At 46.0% G+C, this 23,168-nt stretch overlaps 1 protein-coding gene across 7 annotated transcripts in view; it reads right to left on the bottom strand.

Annotated features, from left to right (window-relative positions):
- Positions 1 to 23,168, bottom strand: part of SYT7 (synaptotagmin 7) — a 347,105-nt gene that overhangs the window by 9,697 nt on the left and 314,240 nt on the right. For all 7 annotated transcript variants that reach the window (XM_053283961.1, XM_053283963.1, XM_053283959.1 and 4 more), the window contains 4 exons: positions 13,917 to 14,187; positions 10,825 to 10,994; positions 9,826 to 9,940; positions 5,308 to 5,507 (listed from right to left, as the gene is read on the bottom strand). In XM_053283961.1, coding sequence (XP_053139936.1) covers positions 5,308 to 5,507; positions 9,826 to 9,940; positions 10,825 to 10,994; positions 13,917 to 14,187 — 756 coding nt within the window. The remainder of the gene's footprint in view (positions 1 to 5,307; positions 5,508 to 9,825; positions 9,941 to 10,824; positions 10,995 to 13,916; positions 14,188 to 23,168) is intronic.

Here is a 23,168-nt window from a genome sequence, read left to right as displayed (position 1 = left end):
ATTCATGCAACCCTCATTCTCAACATGCCCAAATAACACAATTCAAGACTCTTAAATGACACCACAGTGCACAGCTCCAAGCCAGAGTTCTGACCTGGGACTTATCAGGAGCTGGCAAACCCATCAATGGATTATGATATAGATCTTGGTCCTGATTTGGACTTAGTCTTACCCTGGTTAGAAACATAAAATCCAGCAGAATTATGTGGCTTTCCTAACCATAAACCAACTAGAAAATGTGGGGAGGGTCTGCAGCTCAGTGGAAACACACACACACAACACACACACACACACACACACACACACACACACACCCCTTGCATGTTTAAGGTCCAGCTTCTAACCCAACATCTCCAGTCAAAAGATCCCTTGAGACCCTGGGAAGCTGCTGTCAGAGACAGATAATATTGGGTTGGATGGATTGAAGATCTGGTTCAGTATGAGGCAGCTTCATAAGTTCAGTGTGGATGCATTCTCAGAACAGAAGTATGCCCAGAATTTGTATGAAGAGCCAGAGGCGTATCTAGGGAAAATAGCGCCTAGGGCAAGCATTGAAATTGCGCCCCCTGTCCAAACATCTGACACCCATCTTTCAGATAACTTTGCCATAATATTAGCGGAAAAATATAAGTCTGAAGGTCACATACAAGTCACATATCTGAATATGTGTATAGTGAATTATATTATATAAATATTTTTTTTAAAAAATTACCTGTAGCCCCTTTGGGGGGCTTCTAAAGGCTGGGGGGGTCTGCAAAGGTTCCCCCTCCCCCCTGCTGGCCTCTAGGGCCTCTCAGGGATCATTTAAGCATGTGTGGTGGTCATTTTTTTAATAATAATTTTTTTTTAAAAAAAAATGGCAGCTGAAAACAAATTGGCCACCATGCATGCTCAAATGGCCTCTGTGAGGCCTAGTATGGCCCAGGGCCTCAAAGAGGCCATTTGAGCATGTGCAGTGGCCATTTTGTTTTCAGCAGCCTTTAAATTTTTTTAAAAAAGAAATGGCGTCCCCCTTCAAGTGGCGCCCGGGGCACGTGCCCTGCCTGCCCCACCCTAGATACACACCTGTGAAGAGCCCAATCAAAGCCAATGGAAAATTTCACTGGAGTAAAACTGGTAAAATGACTGATGCAAATTCCTTATGTGTCACCTGCCCCTGCTCTTCCCTTTCCAGAAGTTTCATGCTAGAGTAGTTTCACTACTGCCTGGAAACTACAATGCACTGCAATTATCCAGGGCTTTCATTTTATACTTCACTATAAATAGAGTTTCATTAAATTCGAGTTTATCCTAAGCAAGTTTTCCATACTCCAGAGGGATGAGGGTAGCAGAAGTGCTTAGACACAAAGAAAGATTTTATACATGGTAGAGAACTTATTTCCTGAGCCATTCTAATTGTTGACTGTGTCAGTAAGCTCTTAGACACTGGGAGCTCAGAAGTTAAGGGGGAGGCCAGCTGCAGCTTGCACTACCAAGTTAATTCCCCCTGCTGATGCAGCTGCCATGTTGAATTACGTGTAGAACTAGGGGAAAAAATGGTTGCAATTTCAGCCCCCAGTTTTTAAATGCTGGCAAGCCATATCTGCTTGATACTGTGCTTCTGGGATATAATACTCCTGGGGAAAGGAAAGATCTTTTGTTAAATCAGAAAGAGTTGTATCAACTTTGATCCCTTTCTCACGATCCGTGAGAAGGGCTTGAAGGGGCAAGGGGAGGGAGCCTTGAAAAGCTTACCTCCTCCACAGATGATCCTCTCCTTGTTGCTGGGCAGGGGGATCACCCGCTCAGACAATTTGCCAGCTTCTGCCAGCAGCAGGGAGGCTTGGGGGGCTGGGAGGCCCTGGAACTCCCATCATGCTCCAATGCCAGCCAGGAGGCTGCTGGTGTGTGGGTGCTGCATGGAGCCGCACGGCACAGACACACGATCAGTTCACCTGGGCGAATGGCATGTTTGCACCCTTAACCTGGGCTAACAGCTGGGGCTCCCTTGCGGGTTTGCCGCTGTGCTGCTGGCGGGAGCCATGTGGCTCTCGGCGGTTCTCACGCTCAGGCAAAACTAGGCTGGGCTTCCCTAGCCTGGTTTTCCCTGCACGTGAGAAGAGCCTCATAATGTCAGTGCCGGATATTCCTAGTTGTGGTGATCCCATATTTCCAGCCCACATGGATGGATCTCAGTGGCTGACATACAGAGCAAGGATGGACTGGTCCTGATAATTATGTATTATATTACTACTGCTGGCATATTTTGCTTTTAATCTTTTTTTAATCTTTGTATGTTCTCTGTATGGCCTATGGTTGTAATAGATTGATTGATTGATTGGTTGATTGGTGCAGCAAGAGAGCTGCCTAACAAAACTTCCCAACTAACTGCATGATGCAGTGGAAACAAACGTGGCATGTTTTGATGCCCTCCCCTTTCCCAGGAAGCCCTCTATACCGCCCCCCCACCGATGCTCCTGGATATTTTCATTATTGATGTATTCTTAGCGGGGTGTAAGTGTGGGTATGTCTAGGAATCCACATTACATTTCAGACTAGCCACCTGGCTTTGCACTAAAAGGCTGGACTGTAACTTCATAATGTAAAAACAGGTGGCTCGTTCAGGAATGTCAGCATTTTAACTTAAAAACAGCAGCAACAAAACCGCCAAGGAACAAAAAGTTTCATTACTGTAATATTTGTTATTTAAAAAGTGCCTCAAAGTTTTGTATGCTGTACAAGAATCTAAAAAACCCTGAAAAGTATTTATTCCACTTCTGACAAAGAACTGCAAATGAGGGGAGCGGCATGCTGGTTCTTCCACTGATTCCTTCAGCATACAGCTTCACATTCACCCTGTGATCCCCAATCACTATTTTATCCCAATGTTCTATAAATCTAATTCTTTCATCCTCTCCACTATGCCATGTCTTGATGAAAAAAATAATCCTCCAAACCTTGCAAAATTTGCTATTAGAATAAATCATGCAATATAAATAGATGTACGATTATTTCCTTTATTTGCATAATTTATGATAATCACAGCATCCTGTCCTGATCCCACAATCCATTCTTGGGTGCAGGAATTCAAAGGCACACAGAAAACTCCCCTGTCCAGGCGAGAGAGAGAGTGGGGGGAGGAGATAGAGAGAAAAGGAGCACAGTACCAAAAAATGCAAAAGGCAAAGAGAGATATGACCCATATGCTGGTGCTAAAATGAGCAGTTTATTCTAAAAAAAGACTGGTTGATTAAAAAGCCTGAAAAGGTGCAAAGTAAATCTCTCAGGATTTGTACATTTCTTCCTCCCCCCCGCCCGCCACTGGAGAAAGGTTTCTCTCGCATAGATGTGGGTTTTGCAAGAAGTTGTCTCCCCAGAATAGTTTCCCCACTTGTTTCAATGGAAGGAGCCAATCTGTACATTCACTCATTTTGTGCAGGGAGGATTGACCCTCTCCAATGAAATGAATGGGGCCATTTGCATGTGAAAACAATAAGCATCTGAGTACTGATGGATGTCTGGATCAAAGTGCCTGTGATTTCGGACTACTGAATTTGGGTTTTGAGTGACAACCTTTAGACCTAGATACATCCAAATATTCACTTGGGTATTTCTTCCTCAATACATACTGTTCTAGAGGCTAGGTACAGCTGAATTCCTTGAACAGAAGGAAACCAGTTGACATGTAACTCTAGAGCAATCCAAATCATGCTGGCTGAGTCAGGCTAGAAACACATTGATTGATCAGCTCCTGCTATTCACATCTTAGTTCCCTAACATGGGAGCAACAGAAAAGAGTCAACAGACATCTTTCAGGGACAGCTTAAATACAACTGGTCTTGTATAGAGCAAATGACATGTTAAACACAAATGCATAATGTCTAGTTTGCCCCTTCAAGGGAAACAGGAAATGCATGTTGGAAGTGAAGGACTATACGCTGTCTCTTGTCTCAATGACATAGGAGGACAGACTAGTGAGTCAGAGGGCTAGAGGGTCAAGACATTGGTCATCCCTTCTCTACTGCTCTGACACTATTCCTTTGGAATGTAGATTGCTACTCTCAGGGACGCTTCCTTCCTTCCAGCCACTTCCTTCCTCTTCCCTTTTTCTTCCCTTCCTTCTACCTTGCAACATGCAAGCTCCTCTCCCTTGCACCATGTGTGCAGAGATGCAGAATCCATCTACATCCAGCTAGATCAGGCTTCCCCAAACTGCGGCCCTCCAGATGTTGCTGAACGACAACTCCCAGGATACCCAGCCACAATAAATTGTGGCTAGGGATGCTGGGAGTTGTCGTTCAGCAACATCTGGAGGGCCGCAGTTTGGGGAAGCTTGAGCTAGATAGATAGATTAGAGATTCTATCTTCTCACTTTCCTATCTAGAATGGAGTTCTCTAATAGATACTACTTATATTGATTTGAAACTATGAACTCGCTCCAAGTTATTTTACTCTCAGCATACACGCATGCCTAACCAAATTCCTCTGTGTTGTGCCTCTGTGCACTCAGCTATAATGAAAAAGGGTTTCTCTTACCAGAGAGAATTCCCAACAATGCACACAGATGATAGAGCAAGGATGCATGGGGGCAGCAGGAGAGCAGCCTAACAGATCTTCCCAACTAACTGCACCAGTGCAGTGGGGAAGCATCAAGTTTGGACGCCTGCCCCTCTTCCTTAGGGACATATTTTCAGGTGGCACAAAGGGCTTCTTGGGGGAGGGGAGGTTGTCAAAATTGCCCCTTCCCTTGTAAACTGGTACAGTGTGTTGGTAAGTTCTGTTAGGCTTCTCTCTTGTTGCTTTGGGGCATCCTTGCACACTCTACAAGTTAGCAATGTGGTGCATCCTTGCTCTATATGTTGTTTTGAGGAAACAGCTACACAGCGCCCTCAGAGGCCCCAGTTCTGGACAGAATGAGGAGGCCCCCAGTTCAGCACCCGTTTTCCTCAGGTTCAAATTTGATTATTTTTTAAAAACATGGTAGGGAAAACATATCTTTGCTTACGAGTCTGCATTCTGTAATCTGCTTTTATATGTATGCTTTTATTTTGTTGCAGGAGTTATTTTTGATAGCTTTTTGGGATGACTCTGGTCACACCTGTGGCTACCTTAAACACCACAGTTTCAGTAAGACAGCACCAGCTGTTGATTAGGTTGTCTGGCTACAGATACGTGCCTGGTAACTTCCCTTGTCCTGTCCTGAATTCATGTAGCCCTTCTGGCTTCTTGGCTGGCGGGGTCCACCCATCTTATTCTGCCCACTGATTCCTTCTAACCCCCAGGTGAAAAGGCAGGATCCTGTGAGCTTTCTTGGCTGAGGAGACTCACCTTGCCGATGACATCATTCCGGCTGAGCTTATCCTTATCCATAACGGTGATGATAATGGTGGTCTCTCTCAGCTTCTCTGTGGGGATGTCAAACATGAAGGACTCGTTGAAGACAGGGTTCAGACAACGCTTCATCACGACTGTCTTTTTCTTTTCCACTCGCTTGTCTTTGTACATCAGCCATACCTTCACATAGGGGTCTAATACAGGAAAAAGATGAGATGATCACTAGGGTGTTATTAACGGAGGAGGGGCTGAGGCTACAGAGGGGCCAGGAATTAATACTCCACTCCAGGCCTTTTCTGTTAACTATGGCCCATTGATCTCCCTTTGAACTAAGAAATACTTACACCAGGCCTGAGCAACAGGATCTGACCCACAGGGATTTTTATATTAGCCCGCAGGTAGGAATATCCTGCAGCAACATCAGGAGCTATGAAGAGTTCTTGGTAGGGATGTGCATGGAACCAGCTGGCCCAGTTCGAGTCCGGACCAGACCTGAACCAGACCAGGCCAGTTCGGTTCGGCTCCCCCTCGAACCCCCCCCCCGTTCGGTCTGGTCCGGTGGGGGGTGGGTGGGTTGTGAACCTTTTCTTTTTAACTTAAGGTTTTTTAAGGCACTTACACCCTCCGGGGGAGTTGTGGGAGGTAGCCAGGGGGTGGGGGTGGTCCGCAGAGTTTCCCCTCTCGCCGTCGGCCTCAGTGCAGCCCAAATTGGTTGAATGGGCCAGCTCTTAGGCCTGTTCAGCCTTCCCGCTCGATGCAGTGGCCATTTTGAAGGCTGCTATGCTTGTGCAATTGGCCTCTGAGAGGCTTCTGAGAGGGTTGGATTGAGGCCGGTGGGGGGAGGGGGAACCTCCATGGATCCCCCCGCCACCTCCCACAACTCCCCCGGAGGGGGTAAGTGCCTTAATTTTTTTTTAAGTTAAAAAAAAATTAAAAAGGTCCGCAACCCCACTAACAGTCCAGGGGTGTTTGGTCTGGAGTTGGACTGATCAGGGGGTGGTTCAGTTCGACCCCGAACCATTGAACCGAACCAGCTCGACATCAAATTGACTCAATGTCGAGCCGGTTTGCGCACCCCTAGTTCTTGGTCTGTCTTCCTGATTAACAATAGTGACTCAGTGCAGTTGGCCACTTGAAATCAGATATCCTCTGCCCCTGGGTCAGAGCTCACCAACACCATCTCTCTTTCCTCTCACTTTCCCCCCTGACTCCAACTCTCTGTCTCTTCACTTTCATTAATATTTTTTGATAATTTCAATGTAATAACTAAAGTGCTGGAAATTGACCTTGGCCCCTGCACACCAAGTTATGGTTGGTTACAGCCCACTGGGGCATTTGAGTTGTGCACCCCTGACTTACATCGATTTAAAAAGGGCCACAAGGTACTGTTTTATGTAGACAGAAAAGTACAGCTATTACCTTGCCTTCTACAAGGGGGAAATGAGTGGAGATTTATTCTGGATGCATCCCATATTCTGATCTGCTCCATACTGAGAGTTCTCAGAGAATTGTTTTCATTACAACTTCTTTTCAAGCCAAATACATTTTCACAGATGACTGGCCAACCAATTATTCAAGTAATTAACCAGTTATTTCTGTCAATACATAGTTACAATCAATTTCCCGATGCGGATGTGGAATGAGCTATATTGTGCTCAGTTCCAAATGCTTGTTTGAGTTGCATCTCAAATGTGTTGCATCTTCAATATGTGATAGAAACTTCAAAGAAACCCATGGCTTTTCACCATTTCCCTCTGTTATTTTCATTGCTGTTTTCAGGAGCACTTGAAAGTATACCAGAGATGAAGTATCACTGTTCTAGAGCTATTCCAGCATTGGTCAGAATAAATGTAATGGTCATTATTGGGGACACCCTGACCCCAACATTAAACCCAGAGGTACCAACCCAAAATTATATGGAACTCAGGTGAGTGTCTGATTCCATTTTATTAAGGAATCAATTAATGTCTGAACTCAAGGTGAACTGACCAGTATATGACTTGCCTCTGAGACTGATGGTAATTGTTCTGTGAAGGAAGAGGCAATCCAGCATTGTATTCTCAATGCTTGTGAAATGGGTACTCAAAAGAAATACAATGGCCAATACAATAGCCAATACAATGGTCTATCCAAATGCTAATATTTAACTTACTATCAGATAATGTCTGGAAGAAGTGAGGAGCTGAGCTCGCATTTCCTCCTGCAAGAAGCCTATGTTAATCCTTGTCAATGATTGCTCTGCTATGCCCAAAGGGGATACCCAATTGCTGTAGGTAGGTGCACACAAAGAAAACATCTATAGATTTAATTCTTCTTTTATTAATCAGGTGCCAGAAATCTAGGGACAACAGATGATGCCTATTTGCAAGCTCAGAGATGCAGATTTGCTTTGGACAAAATAGAACAATCTCCTTCCCAAACTAGCAGCTAACAGAAGATGGGATTGAGATCTCCCTGGACTGAGCTAATATCCTGAACTAATATCAATAATTAAAAGACAATATCCAGAAGGTAACAGCAAATTGTCACCTTTCTGGGATGCAGGAAGGATGAGGATATTTTGAAAATAGACTCTATGGAGATCAAAGGAAGGAACAACTATAAAGAATGAGGCTCACTGGACAGAGAGCTAGCAATCTTTGCCTAACTTGCTCAAGAGCTATCCCAGAGTTTGCTGCTAAAGCCGTGGGGTTAAGAGCAGGAACTCTTTCCATGGACAGGAACTGTCTTGACTTCTGCTGCACAGTAAGCAATCAGTAAGCAATCAAGACTCCCCAGCCATGATGCTCTCGCTCTGAGCAAACTACCACCAGCCTGCTTGACTGCTAGAAGCTTGCATTGCTCCCAAGCTCCTGTTCTCCAGCTCCTGCGTCTCTTCTTCAGCTGAAGCCTCACTGCTCTCAAGCCTCTGACCCTGGTAATATGCTGCTTCCACAAGCCTTGGATTCCTCCATCCTCCCCCCCATCTTCTCCTCCGTCTTCCTTCTACTAATTCCTGATATCCTCAAACCATGCCATTCCTCAACCTTCCTTATCACCCCTCCCACTCTCTGTCCATATGAGATTTATATTAGGCTCTAGGAAGATTTAACATACACACATATGATAGTTAGGAACCCTGGGTTAATGTTGTTGCTAGCTATGAATCAAATATTGTTAGTAGCACTGATTGATTGTTCTGTTTTCTGCTCAGTTAGATTGATGCTGTTATTCCTTTATACTCAATAAAGCCCACTGAATCATTTAGGAGTGTTTTTGATCTTCTTTCTACCTTTGCGCCCAAACTATACATGGTCACCGTATAAAAGAACTGGTCACTTTGTGACACTGATGAAGCCAGCCTAATTTCATATGCTAGCTCCGGAGCATATCTAGTATACAAATCAGGCTTGGTTCACAACATATACCAGAGTTTAAGTATCACTGTTAGTGATGTGCACGGTCCGGAGAAGTCCGGACTGGCACCGAAGGGGGGCCTTGTTTCTAGGGCGGGGAGGGCTTGCTTAGCCCTCCCGCCTCCTTGCCCCCGCCAGCGCCCGGCGATCGGAGGCCCGGTCTACTCAGCGATCGGAGGCCCGGTCTACCCGGCCCTTTCCCGGCGGGTAGACCGGGCCTCCGGAGAACAGCGTGCTTTGTGGTGCGCGCATGCGCGCGCGCGCAAGCCGCCATTCTGCAGGAGGCCTTCCGAACGAGAGGAGCTCTGTGCTGGAGCTCCTCTCGTTTCTTATGCAGTGAGCGAGCGGGTGAGCGAGCGGGTGGGTGGGTGGGTGGGCGGGCAGCTAGCTGGGAGGGAGGGAGGGCTGGCTGGCTGGCTTTGGGGGTTATTTCGCTGCGGCGGTGGCGGCGGGGGGGGCGGCTGGTTTCCAGCGCCCCTATACTGTTCAATACGGGCGCTGGCGGGGGCAAGGAGGCGGGAGGGCTAAGCAAGCCCTCCCGCCCTTAAAGGCATACCCCCCACCCGGACCCGAACGAGGCAGGGCCGGACCGGTCCGGCAGTTCGGCCATTCTTTGGAATGGCCGCCGGACCGGTTCGGGCACACTGCTAATCACTGTTCCAGCATTGGTCAGAATAAATGTAATGGGCATCTTTTTCTACATAAAGGAAACATTTTTGTTCTGGTTATGGGTTAGGTAACTTGTGCTAGTTCTTCTCCCTTCTTTACTCTTTTTCAGCTGGAGAGGATAGTCACCATTTTCAGTCTAAAATGGTGCCAGGCTGCTAGGTTCCAAAGGAGGACACCCAAGGTGGGGGGAGTCCCAATTATCAAACAGGTTTTTACTAGAAATCAATATGTGCCCACACCTCTAACCAAACCTTTAAAACAGAAGTTCTCAATCTGGGCTCCCCAGATGTTGCTTCACCACAGCTCCCATCATCTCCAGCTACAATGGCCTCTCCGAATTGTAGTGCAACAACATCTGGGGACCCAACTCTGAGAACCCTTGCTAGAGACACACAGATGAGAGCACATTTGATCTTGTATACAGAGGAGCTGCTCTGGAAGCCAATACCTGACGTTCCCCCAATGTCCATGGCTTTAAGATTCCGAGCTTTGATAATATTCACAGCGATGGAGTTAGCAGAAGGGTTGTAACAAAGGGACAGGAGCAGCTCTCCTCGGCTTCCCTGCAGAGACAAAAGGGTTAGCAGTGACGGAGGAATTGCTGAGATTAGACTGCTTCCCTCATTCTACACATAACACTTCCCCAAACATGCTTCCACCATGATCAGCTCCTCAATGTGTGGGACAATTATCCAGTCTTGGCTGGCATCACTCTTTAAATCAGGTTTATATTCATACTGTCAGGGTATAAAAATGCTTGTAGCTCAGTGAATGAGGCTGGTTCTGCCTCATAAAGCACAGCCAAACTTAGAAGTGCCATTTGGATTTCAGAAGGGTGAGATGGAGGACAAAGATTTCAGGAGGGGAGGCAAGAGTGATGGCAAGGTTCACAGCCCTGCCCTTGGATAGATCCCAAAACAAATAGAATACAAATAATATTATAAGAGTATTAGTTATAAAGGCATGTGTATCCCTGGCATCTACATGACCCTACTTATACAAATAAAAATATAAAATAAAAATAAACTAATTCCAATAATAGTCTGTACAACCAGAGAGCTGTCCACAGATATAGGTCATTCTGATGAATCATATGGGTTCAGAAACCTGGGGGCAAGGGAAGGAGTGTGTGTGTGTGTGTGTGTGTGTATGTGTGTTCTTTGCCCTCCTGAAATGGCACTTTGGCCATGTTTGAGAGCTAGTTTTTGCTGTGTCCAAGGTTTTTGGAAGCCTAAAGCTCTTTTCATTTAGTGGTTATTAAGCAAAGTGAGGTCTCCTCATCAGGACTGCAGCAGTCCTGGAAACAGTTACTGCATGAACCTTGAGATCCTTTGGCCATGCAAGAAACAGGCTGCTGTGGTCCTCGGGCCAGCCCCCAACACATCCACCAAGCAAACCTTGGATGTTCTGATCAGGCCTCTGTTCAAAAGCAAAGCAAGGGTCTTACACTCCCATCACTGCAGGGCTTTAGGTCTTTCCAGAATGTCTGCATCTGGGTCAAGTCCACCTTGTTGAGGGGAACATTGACTTCCCCAATGGGATCATTACGGCTGAATCGATCATAATCCAGAACCTGTAGATAGAGCACTCTCTGTACCACTTTCTCATATGGGAAACCTGTCAAAAGTAAAGGAGCACATGAAAACTTGAGAAACTACATGCCAGCAGCCACATAAACAAAAGCCCACCCAACTGAGTTGAACGTGAAATGGAAGCCTGAGTTCAGCGAGAGAGAGAGAGAGAGAGAGAAAGGTCATTCCTGTGCATATGCTGGTCTTTCCCATGTGGGCCGACACATACTGCTATATTCAGACTGCTAATGGGGAAAGGATGGTCATTGAAGGGATAGTGATTGGCCCTGCCCACACATGGATGAAAAAAAAAAATCCATGCTTCTGGGCAATCTTGCAGCCTTGAATAATATTTTTAGGTATCCTAGATGAATGAATAGTACTCCAACTTCATTAATCAAACCTGCTGCTTCAGGGAACTGGCTAGCTGCTGTAAGGGCCAAGGGAAAATCCCAGTCCTTGTTTGTCATTGCAGTTAGATCACTAGTGAAGGCTTTTGGCCTCTCCACGGTAGTATAAAGCACTAGTCGTTCACCCGAGGTTGGTTACTAAATGTGATGGACTAGTGGCATGATCTGATTTGGCAGGAGGCAAGACAGTAGATAAAGCAGAGGAATAATATGGTATGTCACATGAACAGACCAAATGGAATAGATAGATCATTGTATGATGTGATGTTGAATTTGATGGATGATGGACTTGGGGTATGTCTGCTTCTTCTCATTTTTGTGTGATCTGCCACTGAAAATAGTGCAAGGAGCTGGTGTGGCTTGAAACTCAACTTCTGTCAAAACTGATTTTGCTCTGGATTAGTGCTCAAGTTCCTGGTTTCTTCGCAAGCAAGTGGGCTCCTTGCTCAAAATGCACTGACATCATCGTCATCATCATCATCATCATCAAAAATACAAAACCATTTCCCAACAATAAACAGTTGTCAAAGTGGTTCACAAGGCAAAATGAATGAGACAAAGGTTCCCGGTATCTGAGAGAGTCACAGTCTATCAAGAAACACAATGGGGACACCAACCATAGCCAGGAGAGAGTCTGGGGTGGGCTGAATAAGGACAGATGCTCTGACCCTGCTTAAGATAAGAGAACAACCACTTGATAAGATGCAAGGTGACTCTCTGTTCAGTTAGTAGGAATTAGTTCCTGCAATTAGGACAAATGTATTGCAATGTTGCTCATCCCCCTTATCAGAGCCTTTCTCCTTTTAAAAAGGTTTCAGCTGAATCCACACAGAAACTTCTCCACCCCATCCAATTCATGAACATGCTGAGCACATTTTTGTTGAAATGTGGGATATATGTAATAAAACAAACAAACAATATCAACAACAATAATATCGCGGATTGTTTTTCACCATGCATAATCTTGACTACTTCAGAATGCCATAGAGCAAGTCGTCTAAAACCTTCACCTCTCCCTTTACATATCCATCAGTGCTATTCACCTGTTTGTGCACGGTGTGAGTGCAGAGATGCACACAGTGGCTTACTTACTGCACAGAGAAATGGGGATGGCAACAGATTCACCTGTGCTGCTATGAAGATGTAAAAAACCTACCTGAACTGCTGTGGAGATGGGCTGGTTCCACTCCTCACCTGCATGGTGACGCTGCGGTGGCCTGTTTCCTAAATGTGGCAGCTGCCGCCACCAGGCCCCTTTCTTCCCTGATGCCCTGGCCCCTCAGCTGCCTTTTCACTGGCTGCCTCCGTGGTGGCTCCCCTCTCCTCTCCTGCCGGGCCTCCATATCCTCAGCTGCCACTGCAGGAGCCACAGCAGCACCTAAAGCTCCAGGAGCCACAGGAATTGCTGCCAAGCTTCGCCCAGCTGCTGCACACCATAAAAACGTAACATCCTTATGGCAGCAGTGGCCAGGTGAAGCTTAGGAGCTGTTGTGGTGGCTCCTGGAGTGTTATGAGCCACAGTGGAGATGGCAGGGGACCACCGGGGAGGGAGAAGCAGCAGGCAGTGGTCCCTGGAGGGGAGCGGCTCATGTTTTTTGAACGTGACCACTCAGTTGTGGCACTGCCGCGGCTGCTCCTACTAACTCCTGTGCAATCACAGGCCGCGGCGACACTTCTGTTATTCCCCGTGGAAGTATCGTCACTTTGTGCGATTACACAGGCGTTAGTAGGAGTGGAAGGAACAGACCTGTCTCCATAGCAGTGTTTTTCAAATCCTCGCAGCAACACAGGCGGATCTGTTACCGTCTCAATTTCTCTGTGCAGTATGGAAGCCAAGAGGAGGAAACGGGTAAGTATGGGAAATGTATTAAGATTAGTGCCATGGCTGTGAGGGACAGACGAAAATGGAATGACAATGAATGCGACAAGAGCCATTGCTAGCATGAGAGGTCATCTGGGGTGGGCAGTTGGTGGGATCTGGGTACCGAGGAGACTAGGGTTCCCTGGATTCCAAGACCCAGGTCTATATCTTGGCTCTCATTTGGAATGGGGTGCAGCTAGGCTGGAAGCAATGGAGGTGAGAGCACCCCAGAAATCACCTCCTGTCATGGTGTAGAAAATTGGCAGTTCTCATTTTGCACACCCCATTCCCCTCCATCCACACTGGCCATGGCTCTCCCTCTCCCCTTCCTGGCCAGTTTAGGGGTCCTCTGAGGCTGAGTTATTCAAGGGGCCCAAAATCTGGAGCTGACCCTGACAAGAGCCGTTTGGGTAAAGGTGCACCTGTGGTTGCTTCCCTAACTGACTGCACCCACAAGATGCTTCCAAGACAAAACAGACACTGAAGGAAGGAGTTTAACTGTAGGGCTGTTTTCAAGACCCTAAATTGGCAGAGGCCGATTTTCTCTTTTTGCTCCCTATCTTCACTATGCCCCTAAACAGCACATAGCAAGTAGAGAACTGAATGCCATGGCAGATTCCTTAAGGGACTTGCCTGAAGCCACAGCAAATCCATGATCTCTGGAACCTGAGCCTTAAACCTAGTCCAGCCCACCTACCTTCAAAGAGAAAGGTCTCATTCCAATGTGGGTTTAAGTTCTTCCTTTTCACCTTTGTCTCCAGTTTATGCTTTTTATCAGGCAGGAGGTAAATTTTGACAAAAGGGTCACTTGTGCCACTGAAATCCTTGGCTGGCAGCTCCTGAGCTTTCAAGATTTTGACAGTCAGGGTGGATTCCTGGAAATTGTAGCCGACGCTGAACTGGATCCGGCCTAGGTTCTCCCGGCTGGAGCTGTCATGTCCCTCATCATCCTCGGACCCTGGAGAGAGCTGGGGGGCAAGGGAACATCGGAAAAATAAACAGAGGCAGCCATGGCATTCCAGTTTGGAGGCTCCCTGTTCTTTAGACAGCCATTTCCAAGCATGAGACGCTCACAGGCATTCTGAGCACAAATTTAGAGTCAATGGGTAAGACTTTATTTCTTGTGGCTTATTACCTACACATGCTTTATGTTCAATTACCCGAAGAGAACATTTTCCTTTACAACCTGCTTCACACTCTTCTGCTTTCTCTCTCTCTTATCCAACAACTCAGACGGGGAGAGAATCCCTGCGTCTCTTCCCTTCTGAGAGCTTAAGGCCTTTCCAAACTGTCTCCTGCCCTTAGGTGAGAAACAGCACTTGAACAATCATGTATCCAGCGTGAGTGAGTGGTTAAAGGGAAAGGGCTTTGGGAAATTACTGCAGAGAGGGGATATATTGTTAGCACAATGTCTATTTAATCACAGGCCTAATGGGGAGTGAGCCTGAGGGACAGGAAATATGTATTCTACTGAGCACAGTATTACTCTGCTCCTCATTAGTGGAGTGTGAAGCGGCCCGTCTCAGAACTGCTTCACCCCAGCCCCTGCTCCAGTCTCCTTGTTTAACATCTCCCTCAAGCTTCTACATTGTTCTTGCCCTCATAACAAGCACACAAATGCTGAGTCAGGAAGAGAGCTCCCTTTGCCCCCAGTATTTCCCTGTCTATTTGTGAGGGAACCTACACAGCCTCTTCATGTTCTGCGGTCCATGCACTGAGCAGAGCTGGGAAATGCCACATCTACAGGATCTTGCGCCAGTGCCTCGCGAAAGGCATGAGCAGCTTGTTGTAGGGATGTGCAGAACGTTTTGATGTCAACACGGGCTGTTTCGAGTGTTTCAAGCTTGAAAAAGAACACCCTTTAAATAAAGGGCCTGTTTCGAGCTCAGAGCAGAACAATTGCATTTCAATTGAGATGTTTTGACATTTCGAGCACCATTTTGGAGGCCTGGTTTCCCCTTGCTGATTGGTTTTCTGGCATTGGCTTCTGATTGGCTTGCAATCTCCTTGCTTCTTGGTTGGCTTGTTATACAGATCAAGTGTTATCATGGTCAACTACACCCCCATTGGCTGGGGGGAGGGAGGGGAGAACACAAAAGGAGGAAGTTTTAAAATGTATTCAAAAGGACTGGGAGGCAGAGAGAGCCCTTCAAGTGTGTCTCTCTTGAAGAAGAGGATACATCAGGAGAGGAGGAAGGGAGGTTTGATTTTGTGGTTTTCTTTTCTCAGCACTGAGTAGAATATGCTACACCAGGGTGTCTTAACCTTGGGCCCCCAGATGTTGTTGGACTACAACTCCCACCATCCCCAGACATGACCTTTGCAGCTGAGGATGATGGGAGTTGTAGTCCAACATCTGGGGGCCCAAGGTTAAGAAACCTTGTGCTATGCTATTGCTGCTCAAACTATTTGGTTTTGCTGGATCTCAGATTGACAAAGGCAGAACTTGGGTGCAGTGTTATCTCTAACAGGGATTCCCAGATGTTGACTACAGCTTCCAGAATCCCCAGCTGCAGTGGCTTTTGCTTGGGGAATTATGGGAGTTGTAGTCAACAACATATGGGAATCCCTGTTAGAGGGAACACTGCTTGGGTGCCTTCCTTCCTTGAGTTGTGGTTGGTTTGGTTTGTTTGCTAGTGTTGTGGTGAGAAATGGGCAGTAGCAGCTGTGTGTGTGATATTTCTTGGTGTTTGCTGTGATGAGCTGCATGTGTGGCCTTGAGACTATTCACTGCTCTGGTCTGCTCTGCAATCAACATTGCAAGCTGTACTCAGCCAAAATGTGGCTGAAGTTGTGTGTGAGAGAGTAACTTGTGTCAATGATGTTACTGCAGATCAGGCACTGAGGCTGGCAGTGGATTCTGGGTCAGGGATTCTTTTTTGGACCATTTTTGGACTGGATTTGAAATGTGTGCACTGTGTTGTTAAGAGGGACAGATGTCATTTTACTGTGTGCTTCTGCAGTGTTTTTCAAGGCAGGGTTGCAAAATACGTTGCAAATTACAATGCAGAACTGGTGTGCATACACTTTATGAGTGCAGCTTGTTCTGGCCAAAGGGAACTATGGGGAAACTCAAAACAACCCATTGTTCCCCATGGGTAGCTCCTAGGGACACCAAAGTGGGTTTGGTGATAGGGCATGATAGGTGCTACTTACCACCCAACCCACAAAAGAAATGGACAAGTGGGCGATTTAAAACAATTTTTTAAGCTTTCCCTCCAAACCCCATAGGATTTCCTTTGTGGGTTGGGTGGCAGGTAGCACCCATCATGCCCTACCATGCAACCCACTTTGGTGTCCCTACTACCCATGGGAAACAATGGGGTGTTTTGAGTTTCCTCATTGTTCTCTATGGCTGAAACACTCAGAACGTTTTAAGTTTGTTTTGTCGAAACAGCCGCCTCGACCGCTGTTTTTGATGAAATGTTTCAGCCCTTTGAATCTTGTTTTGAGCTTGAAACAGAATGCAAAAATCTGTTCTGTGCATATCCCTAGCTTGTTGTGCTGCTACAGTACTGCCCCTGTCTGTTATTTACGCAGATCACTTACTATATTTTTCAAAGGCACGTGAGCTCCAATCCTCTAGCAATTCCTTCCCACTCCACCCACGGTTTTCATTCCTCTCCACATCTTCTCTGTTTTATTGCTAAAGTTAATTAAGCCTTTACTTTAACAACTAAAATGCATTCAAGTGCTCAAGCCAGTGGCTGCACTAAGGAATTATACCCAAGTTGGCCTTGCACAGAAGCCTGTTATCTGACTGTCTTCAGTTCAAGACAGCTTTCTTATGGTTGAAAATGACAGAGATAAGTTCCCCCCTACCCAGTAACTCCTTTATTCATAAATAAATGTTCCAGATACATATTTGGAAGCAAAAGACATCAACATTCAGGTTAGCTTTAGAAATATTAAAATTAAATATAAGGAAAGCTGAAAATATAGCTATGAACCAAACCGCCATTACTCAGATTGATCCTGCTGCATTCAGTCCATACAAGGAAAGCTGGGAGGAACTAATGGGGAAGTAACTTGCCTAGGGAGCAAGAGGTTGCCAGTTCGGATCCCCACTGGTATGTTTCCCAGACAATGGGAAGCACCTATATCAGGCAGCAGCGATATAGGAAGATGCTGAAAGGCATCATCTCATACTGCGCGGGAGATGGTACTGGTACCCCCCCCCCCCGGATTCTACCAAAGACAACCACAGGGCTCTGTGGGAGCCAGGAGTCGACACCGTCTAAATGGCACAACTTTACCTTTACAGGCAAACTAAGGCAGTGGATCCTGTACTTGCCTGAAAGTGCATGGAAGCCAAGGACCTGTGCAGGTCTACACACACACACACACACACACACACACACACACACACCTCTCTGCATGTTGCAACTGATGTATGGGCCAAACTAGATGCATGGAGCAACCCTCTATATGTTAAACATATTTGCCCCATATGCAGTGAAGGTGTGCGCTTGCAGGTGGGTCTATTCTTTACCCAGACAGAACATGTGGGGCATGGAAGTGAATCCCACTCCCTCCTCCAACCTTTAAGGAATGTTCTTCCTGCCTAGGTCACTTCAGGGCTCTTAAAAACCGCTGAGTTCAGGGAGCTATTGCGGGGAGAGTGGCAGGTTTCACTCCCCTCCCTCACAGGTTCCTGTATTGTATAAAGAGCAGATTCCCCCCCCTCCTGCTCCATGTGTGAACAGGAGAAGCCTGTGCTCAAGATGCACGGGCTTATCCCAAACATCTTGTTTGGCCTTAATTCCTCAGGACTGGCTAGAGGAAAAAATGCAATCAGGTCTCTTCCAATCTACTAGCTAGCCACCAGCACTGAACTGCTGGAAGTCAGGAAGGAAGTCATTTTGATAGGAGCCACCATCACTACTTCTGTGCAAAGGAGGGACAGGACTGCGTTGTGAATAAAAGGGTGCTTAAATGATAAAGGGGGACACGAGGGTGTCACAGATCCCATCACACAGCTGCCACCACATGTCATGGCCCCATCTCTACCAGCCTCATGATCTTAAGCTTCACTGTTACCACCAAGCAGACTTCTGTATGTGTTCCCTGGCTATGGCTACTACAACAGCCTTTCCAAACCTCTGTCTCATTCAAAGTCAGGTAGGGTGGAAAGGCTTCTAAGCATGGGGTGGGAAAGAGACAGGAACGACAAATATTTAACCTCAAAAGAAAACTTTACTTTAAAATAGTTCAATTCAAAACAGTAGTTCTTTTGGAAAATCTAGTACAAAGAAACAGCAACCATATGAGGAAAAGTAGCAAACGCATCTTGAAAAAACGCATCTTGAGCCGGGTCTCACCATCAGTGAGACCCGGTTTGTGAAGATAAGCAGGGAGAGCGGGCTAATCAGACGATCAGGGCGGGAGCCCTGGGCGGCCGAATCAGCCACCCACACGATTGCTGGCTCCATGACAGAGCCGGAGGGGCCTGGGGAGCTCAGGGGCAGCGTGGCCCCCGGAAGCACCAGGAAGCGAGCGCGCAGGGCATACTGGGGAGACCCCCGAGCAGGGAGGCTGCTTTTCAGCCTCCTGCCGTGGGTCAACTCATGAATAACTGTGGCGCAGAGCTGCACCGTGGCTACTCACGATAAAAAAACTGGGTTTGTGGAGCGCTTGCTCCACAAACCCGGTTCAAGGGGTGGGCTACTTGAGCGGGTTAGCCTCTCATGAACCACCAGGCTTGCAGCCGAGCCCGGTGGTTCTCACAATTGTAGAAAATCGGGCTAGCGGAGGCTAGCCCAATTATTTACAATTGTGTGAATAGCCCCCTATCTATCCTGCACTGATACTGGGCCCTAACTCAGAATCCTTACCCAGAGTCCTCCTGCAGTCACCCCTAGTCAGCTTCTGCACCTAGCCTGGCTTGTCCCTGGCTCAGCCCCAGGTCCTGGTCTTCCTTCCCAGTTCTGGGAGTTCAGTCCCAGACTGTCCTTTCAGCTGCTTTGAGTCTCAACTCTCCCAGTGATTTCTCAGCTCTGTTTCCAGCATCTCTTCTTCTTTCCAACCCCAGCTCTGATTCTCTCTGACTCTGATAACAACTTACACCAAAACTCTGCTGAAGGCAGCCTCCTTATCCTATCTTACCCTCTCCAATCCCCCCCCCCAACCAATCAAAGCAACCAACTTTCCCACCATCATCACCATCACTACCACCACCATTATCTATCTATCTATCTATCTATCTATCTATCTATCTATCTATCTATCTATCTATCTATTTGTTACATTTCTATACTGCCCCATCCAAAGCTTCTGCACAAGTAAAAAACAAAGATAAACACCATTTTAAACAAACAACATAACAAATTTAAAACAGTTCAGAGTCATTTAAAACCAATTAAAAATACTTAAAAACAATTTAAACACCTTGCAAGGCCAGGCCAAACAACTAAGTCTTTAGGGCTCTCTTGAAGGCCAACAACAAGTCCAAACTACGGATATCTGCTGAGAGTGCATCCCACAGGTCAGGAGCAGCCACAGAGAAGGCCCAGTTCCAAGTCGCTACGAGACATGCCAGTGGTAACTGGAGACGGACCTCGCTGGATGACCTCAACATGCGATGGGGATCATACAGAAGAAGGCGCTCTCTAAGGTAACTTGGACCTAAGCCGTTCAGGGCTTTAAAGGTGATAACCAGCACTTTGTATCTTGCCCGGAAACATATTTTAAAATGTATCCAGTCTAATCAAACCCTCTCTTCCTTCCAAAGTTTAACCAGTACAACTCTTTTTCTTCCAAAACCAGCTGTAGAACAGGAGCTGTGAACTTCTGCCCCCTGCACAGCTTTTTAAAAACACAGATCATAGGGAGAAAGCAAATACATATGCAATGCAGAATTCCTTAACACAAAGAGAGAAGGTTCAGGCCTCATTCTTTCACATTGTGATTTGCTCCCAAGTCCATATATGCTTCTGGGGGGGGGGGCGAGGGGGGAGGGATATAAGGCAAGTATTTATTCTAGAGATAGATTACTGCTTGCCATAGCCTTCGTATCAAAGTGGCTAAGCTCACAATGCAATTGCGTGAGTACAGTTCTGCAGTAGTTTACTGCAAGTTAATCAGGACCGGCTCTATCACGAAGCAGGGTGAAGTAGGCCACTTCAGGCAGTAAATCAGTTATCAGGGACAGCAGGACAGTACACCCAGCCACCGCCCCCATGGATAGCCTGAAGGCAGGTGAAATGGTGCCATGCTGCCTTCCTTCTTCCTTTCTTAACAGAAAAAGAAGGAAAGTGGAGAGAGTGGAAAGAAGGAAGGAACTGGCATATGACAACAAGTGATCTTATCCATTTTTTCTGGTTGTATATATATATATATATATATGACAGTTTATTGGATTTGGGTTCATAATGAAATTAAAGGCATGACTATTCATCATCTGCTTGTTAATCCCAAAATAGTACTCTTGGGTTACCTGAAAGATATAATCCCAGAGAATGACCTTGAAATGATTAGTTGTTTATTAACCAGGGAAGCTTGTTAAAGCCAGGATCTTAACAGAGGAAGCTTGAGGAGCAACTCCTCAGTTTTAAAAACAAAGGTTTTTTGGGAGTGGGGGGAGAAATACACTTTTTCAGGGGGCAGAGATATGGTTTTTATGCTCAACCCACTAAAATGAGGGGGGAACTCCTAAAATACATAGAGAGGATCTGCATCCCTGTATATGAAAAACAGAAAATAATCAGAATTGCAGTAAAATGGAAATCTGTAAACTCACCAATTATAATGGATTTGGTCACTTGCATCCTTAAAAAAATAACTATGACTGTAGCTTTAAATAAGGTCTTGGACAAAAAAAAGTACATAAAAACAAGTTTTATTTCTTATTGAAAGATGAAGTTAACATTGAACCTCATTCTCCCTCCACTCTGCACCCCACTATGATGATTTGTACCTTTTGAATTAATTGGCTGACATGAGGGAAATGGCTCAAATTAGTCCCATTGGAATTAAAAGGGACTACTTTGACTCATTTCCCTCCTCACGTCAGCCATTATGTTTATAATTGACATTGTTATATTAATTGTGTTAATGTTTGTGTTTGGCAGGAAATGTTTTGTACTCATTTCAGGTTTTCACATTACTCCAGGGATGTGTTATCACATCTGGCATGCACTTGGTCTCTTGGATGCTAGCGTATCCTTGAAACAAAAGACATAGATCCTTGCTTTAACAAGTTTTACTTCTCCTTTTTTCATTTCAGGTAAACAGGTAGACAAATTAGGTACAATAGGAAAGAAGGACGGCAGCACTCCAGAAAGGTGTAAATGATGAGGCATTTATTGGAGGGGGGGTGTGCAGTTCTCAGAGGGCTTAGAGAAAATAGTTTTTGTAACAAATCCCTCATCATTTGCACTTTTTGGGAGTTCTGCCTTCTTTCTTTCCTGTTGTTGCTTTGAGTGGTATTTTTCTTTCCTTCCTACACACAAATTAGGCAGGCATGCAAGCAGTGTTCTCTCATTTTTTTCAACTGTGTGTGAAATGAGATTTGTTCTGGGTGGCAGTATCAAGGCAGTGAGTGCGCATTTGCATTCAGAGTGGGATCTTCCTGATTCAACCTGAGCGGGATCGAAAATTTACTGAGTGGACATCAAAAAACTTGTGAGCACACGCACACCTTAGAGGGAACACTGCATGCAAGTTGTCTGTGTCATAGGAACATTCTTATATCCTGGCATATCTCAGGGCAATGGTTTTGGACTTGTACACACTTCCACCTTTTCCAATCCTAAGTGCATTTACATGGTAGTAAAACCCAAATCTTCCATAGATTTCCTTTGAGGCATGAGAGCCATAGTCACACAATCCAATTCCATGCTGCACAGATTATATCTGCAAACAGGAACCACATGGGTCACACATTTACCACACCCCAGGGAAGAGTGACAGGGATCCATTTTGTTTTGTTTTGTTTTGTTTTATTTGTTATTTCTCTATGTAAACCACTTTGGAAACTTTTGTTGAAAGCGGTGTATAAATACTTGTTGTTTGTTGTTTATAATGGCAACCCCATCAACTCTAAGTGCAGCCTTCTGACATTATTTATGAGACCTATGTGAAGCTTTGGTCAAAGCGGAACACTCTGCACAGTCCTCCTGGCACCAAGCGGAGCCAATCTTTCCCGCTATGCAGTATTGCTCTTTGCCCAGCACTGTGGAGGAGCTCCTTTAAGGGAAATGGCGCCCAATCTAGCCCCTTCACCACCTGGCAAGGCGTGCACAGAGTGGAGAGAAGCATAGCCCTTCCCAGTACTTTCCTGCAGAGCTCTCAAGAGAAGGCTCCATCTCTCTTCATGGCCCTCCCAGCACGGAGAAAAGCACAATACTGTGCAGAGGACAGCACAGTGGGAAATGCCTCTCATTCTGCTGACTCACATAGTTCTTCCATACAAGGTGATCCAGGTATGGTGTGGGACTGGGTAATTTCGAGGAAGCTCTCACCGCAGCGATAATACCGGCATTGGGCCTATGTTCCACTGAAATCAGTGGTCCTTGCTTAGGACTGCAACCTTCATAGCATTTCACCCTGGAACAGTTTCCATCAATCATCATGTCACATCAGAGGTAAGTCACAGTTTACACCCTGGCTAATACTCATGTAGGTTGGATTAGCTGGGGTAAACAAAAGTTGCATCTTGCTATAATATGAGTTAAAGCAGGGGTTTCCAAAGGTCATTAGTAGTAATACAAGAAACCCTCATTATCTGTGGTTTCACGGATCACGGTTTCCTGTAGACCCAGTTTCTTTATCTGCGGCAGGAAATACAGACAATTTTCACCTATTCATGGTTCTTGAGTGACCAGAAATGACTTCTGGTGTCATTTCTGGCCACCATTTTGACGCACAGAGCCATTGTGTGGCTCTTTTAAAAATTGGTGCATATTCTCCAAAAATTCGAATGAATTCAGGGTTTGGGGGGTCTTGCTGG

The sequence above is a fragment of the Hemicordylus capensis genome, chromosome 1 (genome assembly GCF_027244095.1).
Source record: "Hemicordylus capensis ecotype Gifberg chromosome 1, rHemCap1.1.pri, whole genome shotgun sequence".
In the NCBI taxonomy this organism is placed as follows: domain Eukaryota; kingdom Metazoa; phylum Chordata; class Lepidosauria; order Squamata; family Cordylidae; genus Hemicordylus; species Hemicordylus capensis.
Note: the sequence above shows the minus strand (reverse complement) of the source record. Positions and strands in the feature narration are given on the sequence as shown.